General features: G+C 43.8%; 1 protein-coding gene across 1 annotated transcript in view; it reads left to right on the top strand.

The window, feature by feature from the left end:
* Window positions 1-658: 658 nt before the first annotated feature.
* The window catches only part of KCNK1 (potassium two pore domain channel subfamily K member 1), a 31,405-nt gene continuing 17,211 nt past the window's right edge, over window positions 659-14,852 (top strand). The window contains exon 1 of the mRNA XM_051614228.1: window positions 659-1,157. Within this exon, the coding sequence (XP_051470188.1) occupies window positions 803-1,157 (355 nt within the window). The 5' untranslated portion in view covers window positions 659-802. The remainder of the gene's footprint in view (window positions 1,158-14,852) is intronic.

Raw genomic sequence — 14,852 nt, 5'->3', positions numbered from 1 at the left:
TCTCAGCTGACCTGAGGGAGGACATCAACACCATCCATCAGGCTTCTTCCTCCACTGCATCACATCCCCGAACCAAAATTCAGCCTCCTGCTTCACGCTTCTCTGTCATTACTTCCTTTGCTTTGGAAAAAAGCACCCCCCAAAACAGTAGAATTGATGGTTGGGGGGTTTCTAACTATAGGGGGAGGGGGCGGGCAGTGAGGCGAGGAAGTCTCCAGAGACTTTTGTGGGAAAAGGCGCGGAAAGCTCGGTGAGGCGCCCGGCGCTGAGGGAGCCTCTGGGTCGGCTTCACCGGCCGTCAGCTGGGGCTGCTCGCCCTGCCGCGCGTTGCTGCCTGAGGAGAAAGAGGACGAGCGAGGGAGCGCGGTCTGAAGCGGCGGCGTGAGGCGGCGGGGCCGGGCGGCTGCGGGGCGGCTGCGGGATCGGGCGGCTGCGGGGCCGGGCGGCTGTGGGGAGGCTGCGGGGAGGCTGCGGGGCGGCTGGCGGGGCCGGGCGGCTGGCGGGGCGGGGCGGCTGCGGGCAGGCTGCGGGGCCTGGAGGCTGCGGGGCCGGGCGGCTGGCGGGGCCGGGCGGCTGGGAGGCTGCGGGGCCGGGCGGCTGCGGGCCGCCCCTCAGCCGCGGTACCTGCGCGGCGCGGCCACGTGAGCGCCAGATCCCCGCCCGCCGCCCCGCGCCTCCCGAGCCCGCGGCCGCAGAGAGGGCGAGCGGGGCCGCGCTCCTCTCACCCTCCCCCCTCCCTTCCTCAGCCCCCGCTCCCCTTGGGCCGCCCGGCCCGGGGCGCAGCCGGCCCCGGCTCGGGAAGATGCTGCAGTCGCTGGCGGGCAGCTCCTGCGTGCGGCTGGTCGAGCAGCACCGCTCGGCTTGGTGCTTCGCCTTGCTGGTCCTGGGGTACCTGCTCTACCTGGTGTTCGGCGCCGTGGTCTTCTCCTCGGTGGAGCTGCCCTACGAGGACCTGCTGCGCCAGGAGCTGGGCAAGCTGAAGCAGCGCTTCCTGGAGGAGCACGACTGCCTCTCGGAGCAGCAGCTGGAGCAGTTCCTGATGCGGGTGCTGGAGGCCAGCAACTACGGCGTCTCGGTGCTCAGCAACGCTTCGGGCAACTGGAACTGGGACTTCACCTCCTCCCTCTTCTTCGCCAGCACCGTCCTCTCCACCACGGGTAAGGGGAACGGGGCCCACCCGCCGCGGGAGGCCTTCCGGGGAGGCCCGGACCCCCTCAGGGCCGCGGCGGAGGGCTTGGCGTGGAGCTGCCCTCTTCCCCCGCAGCCTGGGGGCAGCCGGGCCCGCGGGGCCGGGCCCTGCCTTCCCCCTGCCGCCCGGGGCCGCGGGGCCGCTGCGGGGCCGAGCGGGCGGGCCGGGCCCTGGGCCCTGGGCTGGAGGGGGGCGGCTCTGAAGTAGTCGGTACTTTCCAAACTCTCTTGTGCGAGAGGGATAGTTTATGTAAGAGGCGGCACCCGTGTTTTAAATCCCCCCTGTCTTGCGCTAAGAGCGAGGTGGCCAGCTTCCCCCTTCCCCTTCAACATTTTGGTGCTTTGGAAAATCCGGTGAGGTGCCCATCTCCTCCCTTGCATTTTGAAATGCTTTTAGGGTTCTCTCCCTAAGCTCTTGGTCTCCTTTGCATTTCTTTCCGTCTCAGTGAGGGGAGGAGGAAACTGCTAACCAGAATATAATGATGAAGTTAGATTTCAGTTTCATATTTTACCTTAAATTTCTACTTAAAACTTTGCTGTAAAAGACTGAAAGATACTGCCAATTTGCTTCCCAGTAGTAATTTACATTGGCATTTTGAAAAGCTTGAGGAAACGTTCCTTTGGTCGTGGTTTTTATAAGCACTTATTTTTACAGCAGTCGTGTTTCACATAAGGTTGTAGTGGGCAGATTTCTTGTAAAGGATGAGTTTAGGCGTCTGTGCTGGGAAGCTGGGCTGATTTGAATGTGGCTCACTGAAATAAAAAAACAAAGACTTCACCAATAAGAAAGCTTTAAAGAAAAACCCAAAAGCACCCAAAACTTAGTGCCACCAGAGGGATTTGAGTCCTGGCACACATTGATCTTACTATAACAGATGTAATGTGGGGTGTTTTTTCCCTTCCCCAAGTGAGCACTCTTTCTATTACAGGAAATACAATCAACTGATATCAATAATGACATTTAATAATTTACTTGATCTTATTTTGGGTCTTCCTGACTGATTTCAAACAGGCAAGGCTTGTCCTAAGTATACTTAGTCACTGAGTATACAGATCAGGTTGACTGCTTGTTATAAGAAGCTTGTTTTTTTAGAGTGAAATAGTGCTATGGGTGTCTCCCTAACACCTCCCTCCCCCCCCCCCGCCCCGATCTTAAAAAACTAGAGTTAGAATTTGTAATAGGAGAGAGACCAGTGGTAAGTGTTTGCAGTGAATAAATATCTAAGCTTTAATCAGTGTATAGCAGTAATATTGGTGAGAGGATCTGTGGCATTCAGGATGTATAGTGCTTGTCTCGAACAATCCAAGAGGTAAGTGATGGACTAAAAGAGATGTCTCAGCAACCCACCCAACCTTTTGTTTCCCCTCCTGTGATGTGTACCTGAGAACTGGGGAGTTTAGTGTGGGACATGTTAAGATCAGAGACAAAGGAGTTCTACAGCTGGCGCTGGGAGCAGAATATCCAGTGATAACCAGACCTTGATATCTCATGAAAACCACCGACTTAGCAGGACAAGACAAAGAGTGCCAGTCTCAAGCCACTTCCTAGGACCGAACCTCCACTGCAACAAACTAATCCTGTGGTGCCAGTTGTCTCAACAACCTCCTCTTTTCTTTGGCTGATCTCATCAATTAGCCAAAGACTATCTGCAGGGCATAGCCCTGAAGCCATACCTACCCCCCTCCTATCTTGGAGGAGCACAGAGAAGACAGAAAGATTTTCTTATTCAGGCAGAAAAGTGGGGGTGCAGTGGGCAAGAACTGTATAAAAATCTGGGACACTATGGGTGCAGGGAAGCACTTCCCCACCAGGAGCCACTTCCCCACCGACGATGTCGCTGGACCGTAGTGGTAACTATGCTCTCACTTGCTGTCCTCTGTATCTCTGCTTTCTCCTTTCTTTTCTGTCTCTGTTTTCCTCCCTGTCCTATCTGCTCTAGGGACTTTGTTGTGTTACTCTAATAAAAAGTTTGTTGTGCGCGTGACATCTGACCTCATTTGCATCTTAATTTCACCGTTTGGGATCACCTTTAAACTTCTTCTCAGGTCCTGCCGGGCAACAAAGGCTGCAGCTGCCGTGTGGCTTATACCAGGAGAGGGGAGGCAGAATCCAGCCGCCCCTAGCCTCCCACTGCAGTGATGAGTGTTGGAAAGCAAGGGGGTTCTGCCCCATCACTCGTAAGACTGCATGCCAGCCCCGGTGCCTCTTTGTGCACCCGATGTTTTGTTACCTTTGTTTTGTCCTGGCAAGATCGTAAACAATTGCCACGTATCCGAATACCGGATCGTGACAAGATCATGGAATTGTGATAGTACATCAGCAATTAAAACTTTTGTTTTTCTTTCAGTAAAAGTGTAAAGCACCTTAAATGTCAGGTGCCCATTTGACCTTAGTATGCCTGTTTCCATTTGATATTATGATGCCTGTTTCCATTCCTTATTAATGACTTTTTCTGGTACTATAAAGTGTAAATTACATTGTCAAGAGCTATTTTTGTATTCAAATTACTTTTTTCTATACCATAATCCTGCATTTCTGTTTGTTCCTATACAGTGTAGTGTATGTTTGTTTTGTTTTTTTTTTTTTTTAATCAGACTAAAACCTAATCTGCAGTCCCTGCAGTTTATTCTTTTTAAATCTGGCAATATTGATTTCAGAGATGACTGTAAAAAAATATTCACAATCAGGATAGTGAGGATGGATTGAGTTGGTAACACTTTATTACCACTTGCTAAGGCAGAACTACAGGATGTTTGGATTCAGTAGCTCGGTTCAGGTGCAGGTACCTCTTTACCCCTGCACATCTGACTAAGTGCAAGGGATACTCTGGTCCTCCATGTTCATCTGATTTGATCATAGAGGCACTACAAGAAAAGTATTGAAAACACAAGGTGCCACTAAATTGGAAGCCTTCTAGAAACCTTTACTTTAATGGCATATGCTTAGGAAACACTAAGGTCTGAAATCCATGCATTATCATTTCTGTGAATTTCAGAAACTGAAGTTTGTCTAAGTCATCACTGATGTAAGGGACCAAGCATCAAACAGTGGTTCTTACTTCTAGTAGTCCTCTGGGTTGGGCACCTTTTAACAAAATCCATCTGTTTCTTGTTTTATGCAATGACCTATAGCTTTACTTGTTTCCTATTTAGTATAGGTAATAACTTGAACAAGCAGACAAGTATAAATAGACTGATATAGCATGTCCAATGCTTGCTCATATTCTTTCCAGAGCATACAGTTTTGTGGTGAGGTTCATTCCCCCCCATCCTACTGCATCTCCACCCCCTTTCCCCCCAATTTACTTTGCATCTGTCCAAGAAATCTTTCAAGTCTTTTAATCTTTCATCTTTTGAAAGTATCATTAAAATGAAGGACAACCAAGAGGCAGAACCTTTGTGGGCATCTCAAAACAGCTGTTCGGAAGTGTTGTGAAACACCTTCTCTTTGCCAAGTACAGTAAGGACAAATGCAGGGAAGAGAACCTCAGTGCTGATGATACCAGCTGAAGGTTGCTTCTGTGCTAGGATAAATGAAATTAAATTGCAGGGAGCACTGGGGTGTTCCTTATGTTCAGCTCACTGAATTTGTCATTCATCATGTAAATAAATGCACACCTACTGCTTGTACAGAGGACAAGGCTTACTTCACAGCTTCTTAGTTTTCTATATAAGGAAACTGTTTAATTTTATCATCCCTTACTCCACTTCTTGTTCTCTCCCATCCTTATTATATTCTTTGGCTTCTTACTAACTAGATAAAAATCCTTGAAGAAAATTGTAGAGCCAGTTAGGAATTTGGAGGGAGCCTGCTGAATAACACAGTAAGGCAAATTGTTACTTGGAAGCAGTTTGTATTGCTGCACACATGGACTGTCACAAGCTGCCTGAAGGACGGGTAGACGAAGGGCAGTGAAATGGGCTGGGGTTGAGGCTTCAGCAAATTACAGCAGTGACTGGCAGCAGGTTTCTCCTCTGACAACTTTATTCTTCCCTATGCAACTTAAGCAGCCCTGCAGATTGCCATACAAGCAGCGTGCTGGAGGAAGCAATTTGTTCATTAATCATTGAGAACATAAACACTAAGAATATACAATTGTGTGCATTTAAATAGCATCTGCCTCGTAAACCGTAATTGGGACCTTATGCACGTCTATGGTCATCACTTGTCTCGGTACTAGATGTCATGAATGATACTGCTGAAGCAGTTGTTTCTGATTGGCTTTGCTGTGGGGCCAAATATGTGTTTTATTTCTAAAAATAAAAATGAAGTAATTTTTTGTGCTTGCTGTCCCAGGTAGTGTGTTTTCACTGTTCTTGGTATGCTATGCTCCGAGATCTTAGCCCATATTGGTGCAGTGTGGGAATACTGCACTACATGAATTGCAAGCAGAACGGAGTAAAAGGAGAAACTGACATCAGTTCTGTTGCAAGATACAAAAAGTAAAGTGTCTTCTGTTTGTTGAAGGAAGGGAGATGCCAGTTTAGGAACTTAGGGCCTGAATTTTTGTGTCTGTTTTTGGAAAGGGTCTTCTCAGGGTAAGAATATTCTACCACCTTTTAGGCAAAAGAACCGTAAGTCTTATTCTGACTGTCTAGCTTTTAGTATTTTGTCTCCATCACAAACGTGACTGTAGGTTTCATTTAACACTTGGATACCAGAGGGCTGCTAAGAACTAACTTTTTTGGATCCTTCTCTGTTGTGACAGAGTTGGCAAGATACACATTACAAGGAAGCTAGGATAGCCTCCTGATCTAAGGATTTGGAGAGGAAGGGTGAAGAGAAGTGGGATCTTCTGTGATAGCAATGCATGTTTTTTTTATTACAATCAGACTTAAGATAAGATCTTATCTGAGTTACAGAAGCCAAGACAATAAGAGAAAGGAGTAGAGGACTGTTAGTATGCAACTGCTGCTGAAGCCTGTAATGTGGTTGTATACAAACTGGTTTGTGCGTATCAGCTTCTTCTCCAGAATTTTGCCTGCACCCTTTTCAGCGTTGGTGCTGACAATGGGTGTATTACGCTGCGTTGCAAGGAGTGACACTCAAGGTCCATGATGTACTGAATTCAGGTTTCTGCTTGCTGCATTCTGAAGAGAGTAACTAACATCTATGCAGTATTTATAGCTAAATGCTGATGGTGGCTGTTACCTTGAAACTACTTCGTTGAAGGACTAGTAAAGAAACAATATGGGCTTCAGGGAAGCTTTTGCATTCAAGTTAAATAGTTTATATGAGTCCTAACGGTAAGCAGTATTAGGCATTAGTATCAATGTGTCTATCATTTGATTTGTAAGGGTGTTCTCTATTAGGTTTGATTCTTGTAAGCATTGCTACTGATGATTAGCAAGAGAAACTAAACTTTGCCTTTATGAAGGATAACAGGCTGGGAGATTGTGCAGGAGTCAGTGCATGTGCTACAGAAGAAGGTGCAGGCTATATGAAGAGAGGCCAGGGAGAGATAAACCTGTCAGTCTCCGTAATTTTTTCTATGTTCGTCTGTCAAAAAGTGGTCTTTCATGCTGTTCTTCCCCCTCGGGGGAGCAGACCCCACATCCAGTGCCTATTTAGTGTGCAATATGGATCGTAACATAACTATAGAAGGTTAGGGAATGCCATGAAAGCATTGTGATGTCTTTGTAGTGCTCCATTGTAAGAGTGGTGTTCCTCAGGGGTCAGTATTGGATCCAGTGCTGTCTAGTATCTTTGTTGGAGGCATGAACAGTAGGATTGAGTGTATCATCAGCAGACTTGCTGATGTTACCAAGCTGTGTTGTGTGGTTGACACCCTAGAGGGACCTTGAGAGGTGCGCCAATGCCAACCTCATGAAGTTGAACAAGGCCAAGTGCAAGGTCCGACACCTGGTTTGGGGCAATCCCAAGCACAATTACAGGTTGGACAGAGAATGGATTGAGAACAGCTGTGAGGAAAAGGACCTGGGGGTGTTAGTTGATGAGAATCTCAACATGAGCTGGCAATGTGTGCTTGCAGCCCCAAAAGCCAACTGTGTCCTGGGCTGTGTCAAAATAAGTGTGGCCAGCGGGGCGAGGGAGGTGATTCTGCCCCTTTGCTCTGGTGAGACCCCACCTGTAATACTGTGTACAGCTCTTGAGCCTTCAGCACAGGAAAGATACAGACCTGTTGGAAAGGGTCCAGAGGTGATCAAAGGGCTGGAGCACCTTCCCTGTGAAGACAGGCTGAGAGGGTTGGGGCTGTTCGGCCTGGAGAAGAGTAGGCTCCAGGGAGACCTTACAGTGGCCTTCCAGTACCTGAAGGGGCCTACAGGAAAGCTGGGGAGGGACTTTTCACCAGAGAGGGTGGTGACAGGACAAGGAGTAATGGTTTTTAAACTGAAAGAGGGGAGATCTAGGTTAGGCATCAGGAAGAAATTCTTCACCATGAGGGTAGTAAGGCACTGAAATAGGTTGTCTAGGGAGGTTGTGGATGCCCCCTCCCTGGAGGTGTTTAAAGCCACGTTGGATGAGGCTTTCTGCAGCCTGGTCTAGGTTGGAACCTGATGATCTTTAAGGTCCTTTCCAACCCTAACCATTCTATGATTCTATGATTTCATATGCTTTTACAGTAGAGCCCTCGGGTAGAGGAGGCTGCTTGGATCTTTCACACCTTATGGAAGAATGTGAATTTAACTTAAAGCCTTTGTGGACTCTACCCTTTCTAATTAAGGAAAGCAGATTTCTCTTCCTCCCCCTCGTACTTGAATTTAATGTAAAATTTATATTTTATTTTGCTGGTATCAGAATATGTGTCTTGTGTCCCTGAAGATGCCTGTATTAGCTCATGGATACATACAGAATAAATACATTTTGTAATTAATATCGAGTGTATGCCAGAGACCTGTCGTAAGAGTCTCTGCCTCTTGTATGAAAATGCACCAATTTTGTGATTGTTTAAACTCAGATCGGTCTCCCTAGTAGAGTCACTTCTGACTTCAGCAGAAAACTAAACTTCATTGTACTACTGCTACTGCTGTAGCACTCATGGATCATTTAAATTGTGTGTAACAAATTGCAGCCATACACCCGGGTGAGGATGTCACACTTTGGAAACAAACTTTGTTCCTCTTTTGAGAGTTGTTTGTTACTTAGCAACAGCATCTACAGGAAAAGGTAATTTGCTGGGGATCATCTAGGAGACAAAGCGAGCTTGTGTGGTGCTCTGCAACAGAGTGGTTTTGATACTGGAGTGCTTTTGAGAAATGCAAAGGAAATTAAGAGGTAGGTTGAGAAACATGCCAGAGGAGGAGGATTACATTCAACAGACCAACTGTTTGGACACCGATTTAGGATGTAAGAAACCACATTCTTCTCCCTCCTTTGCCTGGAGGGATTTGAACCCGCATCCCAGGAGAGTGGTTGAATGCTAGGGGATGTTCTGGGAGAGAGTAGTCATAGCTGCTGCCTCCGAGGCTGTCCCCTTCCAGATAGATCAGTAGACTATCCTGCAACTAGGTGTTCCACCTCTCAGATTAAGTAGTATAAACAAAAAGTGAAAGAGTTATTCCATCTGCCTGTGAGTGTTCTCCTCCCGGGTAAAATTGCTGTATTTTATACACTGTAGAGCAGCTCCAGACTTGCTGCTGCCATATTCTAGTCTGTCCCCAGTGTCAAGATGCCATCTCCTGAGGTACAAGAGATTTCATATGCTATTCTCTGGGCAAGTATTTGAGTTGAGGTTTTCTAGCTGTCTTCAGGAAGAGGAGACAAAGACTACCATCTAAGGAAGCTGTAAGAGCAGATAAGATGAGTATGTATGAACTAGTACTGAGACAGTAGGTTGGATACTTGTGGTCTCCCTGTCTTACAACACAAAAGCATGGGAACATGCAGTGAAATTAGAAGAAAGGAAAATTTAAAACCAGAAAAGAAGAGACTTAACAAGTTGGAAAAATAGCAACATCAAGCATCCACAAACAAGACCACCAAAACCACAGACTAAAAATCTCTTGTATTAATATCTCAAAAATACCTGTATTTGTAAAAACTATAATGATAAGCTTTTGGGGAAGTATATTATGCTCTGTGCCTCAGGATGCAAGCCACTCTAGTCACCAGAGTTGATGGGTACAGCCACTAGATCAGTCACATTATCTCTTGTGTGTCCAGGACTAAGGGACAAAGTTCTTGTTTTCTCTGTTTAAGTAGGCATTAGTGGAGAGGAAATCCGGGTCTGTCCTGTCTTGTGTTCCCCGCCCGGTGGCAGTTCCTGGTTTCTTAGGTGAGTACAGCAATCAGCTGTGCCAAGCTCCTGCTTGTGCTTGCTGAAACAAAGGATGGCAAGAGTAACTCTAATCCAGTATTTATGTTTAACAGGCCAATGAGTAGTAAAAACTATCTCCTGGCATAAATCGGAGAAGCCATGAAGTGCATGACTGTCTTATTGTTTGGAGCAGTGCTGGCTGCTGACAGATGGGGTGTTGCTCTTAAAAGCTTTGTCCTCACTTCTGTGTCCCACTGTTCCACTTGCTTTGCTGAACTCCCAGTGATGAGGAGCCAGCCTAGCAGCTCTCTGCAGATGAAGGACTGCAGCTGCTGCCTACATAGTCGTGTGTCAGGTCTAGTGTCATTCTTCCTTAAAATACACACACACACACACACAAAATCACAAAACCTGTCCATAGAACTTAGCTCGATGCACAGAGTGTAACTGGGGTCAGGATTGATTCAGTGGTGTTCTGCCCAAGGCTTATGAATGGACAGGTTTTTTTGTAGATGTTAACTTTGCTGGTTCTCTGTTTTTTCCTAATTTAGCTACATTAAAATTATTTGCTGTTTGTCCTAGGTGGATTACATAGCCTCCTGTTACTCTATTGTTATTTCTAATTATTAGTCTGGCTTTATTTTATTCTGTGATATTTACATCTTTATTGAAAGGAAGAGAGTAATGTCTCAAAAAAAAATTTAATTGAAAAGTTTCCGTTTGTAATTCTTTTGCAAAGCTAGAATTTTTATTACTGTTCTACTGATATCTCCAAATCAAATCCTAAACTAAAAGTCATGTATGCTTTCAGTGCAGGACTTCTAAAACATAACAATAAAATCCTGCAGTTACTGACCATTGCTGAGTAGGATTCTTACTTTTATGTGGATGTGATTTAAAATAAGTCTTATTTCAAAATTGTAGTTTCTCCTGTTCTCATCTATTTGCTGGCTGTTTTTTGTTCATTCTTTGTTTCATTTCAACACACTGCATCATCATTTTAATAATCTCTGGAGGGTTTTGGAAAGAAGAACAACGTTATCTATGGAGAAATGCCTACTTTAGCCACTGTTCCAGCTTAATTATGAAGTAGGCCACAAGCTGTTAAACCATATGAAAACCAGGATATTTCTTGGCATGTGCAGAAGTGGAAAAATTAGGATACCTACAGAGTTTTGTTGCCTTCAGGATTAAAGAATAGCAATAAAAAGTTTCTTGGGAATTAGCTACCTAAATTCATGTTTTCTCTTTGGATCTGACCTCAGCTGCTTGAAGGTTATGATATTTGTACAAAATTCAACTGAAATCCTAGAGTAGTTACTGATAATGATACAGAAACACCTAGGATAAATCTGTTGGTTCACTTTTTCAGTCAAGAACCCAGCTGAAACCTTAGATGGATGGAGTTTCGTTATGAGGACTAAAGAGTGATGTGGTCCAGGCTAAGACCAGGACTGAAAGGAATTAATGAAGCAAAGATTTTCAGTGGCTGTGCTTCAGAAGAAGATTGGAGTGGCTTTTGCAAGAACATATGGTTTTCTTTCCCCTGGAAAGAGAAAGATACACGTTCATCTCTGAACACTGAGTATGGAAACCTCCTTGCAGGAAAAGCACATACGAGTTGAAGTGGCACACCAGGTGTCACCAGACCAAAACATTTACTAACTAATGCTTCCTAGCTATTACCATAGTCTGTACTCTTAAACTGATTTGCCATAGCTTAAGCAGCTTTCAGAAGGTATCACAGCAACTCTGAGGAGCAGTGGAAATGCAGATGTGGACATTTAGACAGTATTCCCTGGAAGCAGCTGAGGGAGGAGGCTGGGCTGGGGAACAGGTTTTGCCAGTGGAACAAGCCAACCCGGAGAGTACATCTCTGCTTGTGTGTGAGAAAGTGAGGCTGTGCCCTCTGACAAAATAGCCTGCTATTGACCAGTAGAAACTTTAACAGCAGTTTTCCATCTTTCTCCTGAAAATCCTGAGTCCAGACTGTTGTTCTGCTAACAGGGAGTAGAGGCTTTCTGCATCTTTTTACTCACCTCTACTACAAAGTCAAAACTCCTGGAGTGACCAGAATGTTTTCAAGCATAATTGAATACCATTGCAAATGCAGCTTTTGAGAGAACTGATACCATGAGAATGGGGTTTTGTCATCTCTTTTGTTGCTTGTGCATTTCATGTTCCACACACTGAATGTATTTTCTAAAAATGTTAAAAATAACACTGAAAGCTAAAATAAAAAGGTTAAATGTACCTCTGAATTTCATCCTGCATGTAGTACCTGAATACCACCTTTCAATGATTTAGAGACTGTTTGAATTGAATCAGCTAAATAACCTTAAATTCTTTAACTGTAGCTACTTCACAAATGGTTTCTAAGAGTAGAAATATGAATTGTTTTAAGGGTGGCGGGGGGGGGGAGGGCAGACATGATTAGATATTGAAATCATAGTTAAGATCTACGTTGTACCATTCTTTAAATTATTTTATATATATATAAAGTAGAGGCTTAATTCTAGTGAAAGATGAGTCTAGTTTCAGAATTCTGGCTTTTGCAAAAGAAAATTATTTTCTGGCAACACTTAGATTTTGGGACTTAGTTTCTTTGTGGAACTGGCTGTATGATCTTGCTAGTTGTAGTATGTTGAAATGACCCTAAAATGAATAATTTTCTCAAGTTTACTGAAAATACTGTATTTAGAAGTTAAATATTCTTTATTTCAGTGTTTATAGTAAAGGCACTGCTTTTTGTTGTTACAACTATATGCCATTAAAATAGCAAATAAGTTACACATTTGCTTCAGCATGCTTCCTGCAATGTTGCTAAAAGCCATATACCAGGCTTTTCATACAGAAACATTCAGTGAGTCTAAAATATGGACACATGATCTGTTGGGGAAAGGAAAATAGTCTGCCCTACAGAGAATTCTATAACTACAAAGCCTGCTAGGAATTCTATCAGGCATGCACATCTGCTCTTGCATCTTCATTTTTGTAGTAATATGCCTAAAAGTGATACGTGAGTGTCCTGAACCTAAGCTAAACACAGAATTGCAGGGAGAAGTTGTCCTGCATCTAGGAAGAAGGAGGCAGCCAGCTCAACAAGGATTGTAATACTTGTTGTTTCAGAAAATTCTTCTCCCTTTGTTACACGCAAGGGTTAAATGCATGCTGAAGTTATAGGTATTTAAAAACATGAGAAGATTTCTTAACATGAAGAGACAAAAGTGATCCTTCAGAAGGGATCAAATGATGGCAGCACTGGCAGGAATGGGATGAACACATTTTTATCTTAAAGCCCGTACTGAATTGTCTGTTATGTGACACTTTAGTCTTTTGCTTTCTTTGTTATTTTAAACCTCTCTGAAGCACTGTGAACAAATATTTTGCTTGTATGAGCTTTTAAAATGTGATTGGCAGGCTTAGACATTGCAATGTGCAGTACTAACTCTAAAGTCCAGAGGCAAGTTAGAATAGGTATCCGCCTTTGTTTACGAGTTTGAAAAGGGCTTTGGTACTCCAGAGTCACCAAATGCAAGGTCACTATTGCGATTACACCTCCTCTCTGGAAATTTGTGGTCATAAGGTACATGGGTTTAAAGAAATGTGTTCAGTGATCTGCTAAAAAATTAAGTAGCTTGGATGTTTCACTCTTGGACACTTTGTTGCACAGTTCTCTACATCTTACTTCATAAAAGGGGAGAAAGAGGCCTAAAAATTGCTTGTGGTATTTAAGATTAGTGTGAGAAGGCCATGAAATCTCTGCTCCTAATATTATTTTGTTATTTACCCAACTGTGTGCTGTACAAGAGTGACAGACCTTGTCCTTTGAAGCCTGCAGCTTAAAGGAAATGAGAAGACCCTAAAGCAAACACAACTTCCATTGCTTCTAGAGTTTTAGAAGCTCTAGGCTGTATGATTTACTAATGGGTAATAAAATTTATACATTTCGTAGCATGTCTTGTTACGTGTTTTCATGGCTATGTTTTAATTTAGTAATGGAATGCTGACTCAGCAGTAGAGCAAAAATTACTAAGGCTCAAAGACCTATTGTTGTCTTACTCTTTGAAAGTCCTAGCTACTGTAAACTGTAAGTGATGCATGGAAATTAATGCAAAATGCTGTAAATCATTTGAATGGTATGAAGTGCTCTTACGTAAGGGTAAGAGATTGCTTAACTTACCTATGTGTATTTGCATGTCTTTTGAGAAATCCAGGCCCCCAACCTGGCTTCTGGTCCACTGCTGCAACTCCAGTTAGGCAAGCAAAGGACTGAACATGACATGATGATGCATTACATGAATTCATGTGGATAAGAAAAGTAAATTTAAGGGCAAATTTCTGTCTTAGTTAATTATTTGAGTTAATATGCATTTACATAAAATGCAAAGGTAAATCTTTTATCTTTCAGTCATATCTTTTAGTGCAAATATTTGTACTAAATAAAGTTAACTGAATGTTCAGGTCATGCTTTCTGGGGTTAATTGCCACCTGACAGAATTCTGTGTGCTGCTTCAAGGAAAATGTAATTTACACTAGAAGTTATTATTAGCCATGAATCTCAACCAAAGCAAAAGACAAGCTCTCTCACAATAGCTCAAACAGAAGTTTGAGTTCCAAGTTTAGCCTAGCATTTTAACATGTCCTTAGATGCCATGAGGGAGATGGTGATAATCTCACATTTCTGAACCATCTTTTATCAGTAGATACTGAAGCATGCATGTATCAGGAACTGCTGTACTGATTAGAGTGCTTTTATTATGTTCTGCATCTTGTGACATTAGAGTGGTATTTTGTTATGCATTTTGCAGAAGGATGAACTAAGACAAAGAGGAAAAACAGTTGTGGAAGATAATGTGAGAGCCATTAGTATGGTTGAGAATGGGAGTCTGTAAATTTTATCTTGCAGTTCTCTGCTCCTGCTGCTAGGCTGAGCTCCCATACAGTATGCTGATTTCCCATCCTGTGGGTGCACTTCAGCATGCTTTTATTTTCTTGCACCGGATATTCTTTTTTCTTTAGTAGTAGTTTTCCTGCTCTGTAATATTAGAGGAAATGGCAGCTACTTGACTAGGGACTTAGAGAAGCCATATCAAAGTGTGCAATGTACGTTTATGTATCTTTCCTTCAGGGGAGACTCCAGAAATATTGCCACTCCCTTCTAGGAAATTGTTCTGTTGTGTACTCGGTTTAGAAAACAACCTTACATCAGTTAATACAGCCCACATAATTTACTAAGTGCGTAAGTAGCCTTTGTAAGAAGAAGGCAGTGTTTGCTTTGCTTTAGCGTGCTGGTTGCCTCTCCTTATACCTTGTAAATGGTTAGCTCAGGATGATGTAAAATGAGCTGAGTTTACCTAACAGCTCTGTCAGTGGAAGGAATATGTCTTGGACTCCTGATTCCTACCCTATGGTTCAACCTTACTGCCTGTGCTAGGACTATTG

Source organism: Apus apus, chromosome 3, assembly GCF_020740795.1.
Source record: "Apus apus isolate bApuApu2 chromosome 3, bApuApu2.pri.cur, whole genome shotgun sequence".
NCBI lineage: Eukaryota > Metazoa > Chordata > Aves > Apodiformes > Apodidae > Apus > Apus apus.
The sequence above is the reverse complement of the archived record's forward strand: the minus strand, read 5'-3'. Positions and strand labels throughout refer to the sequence as shown.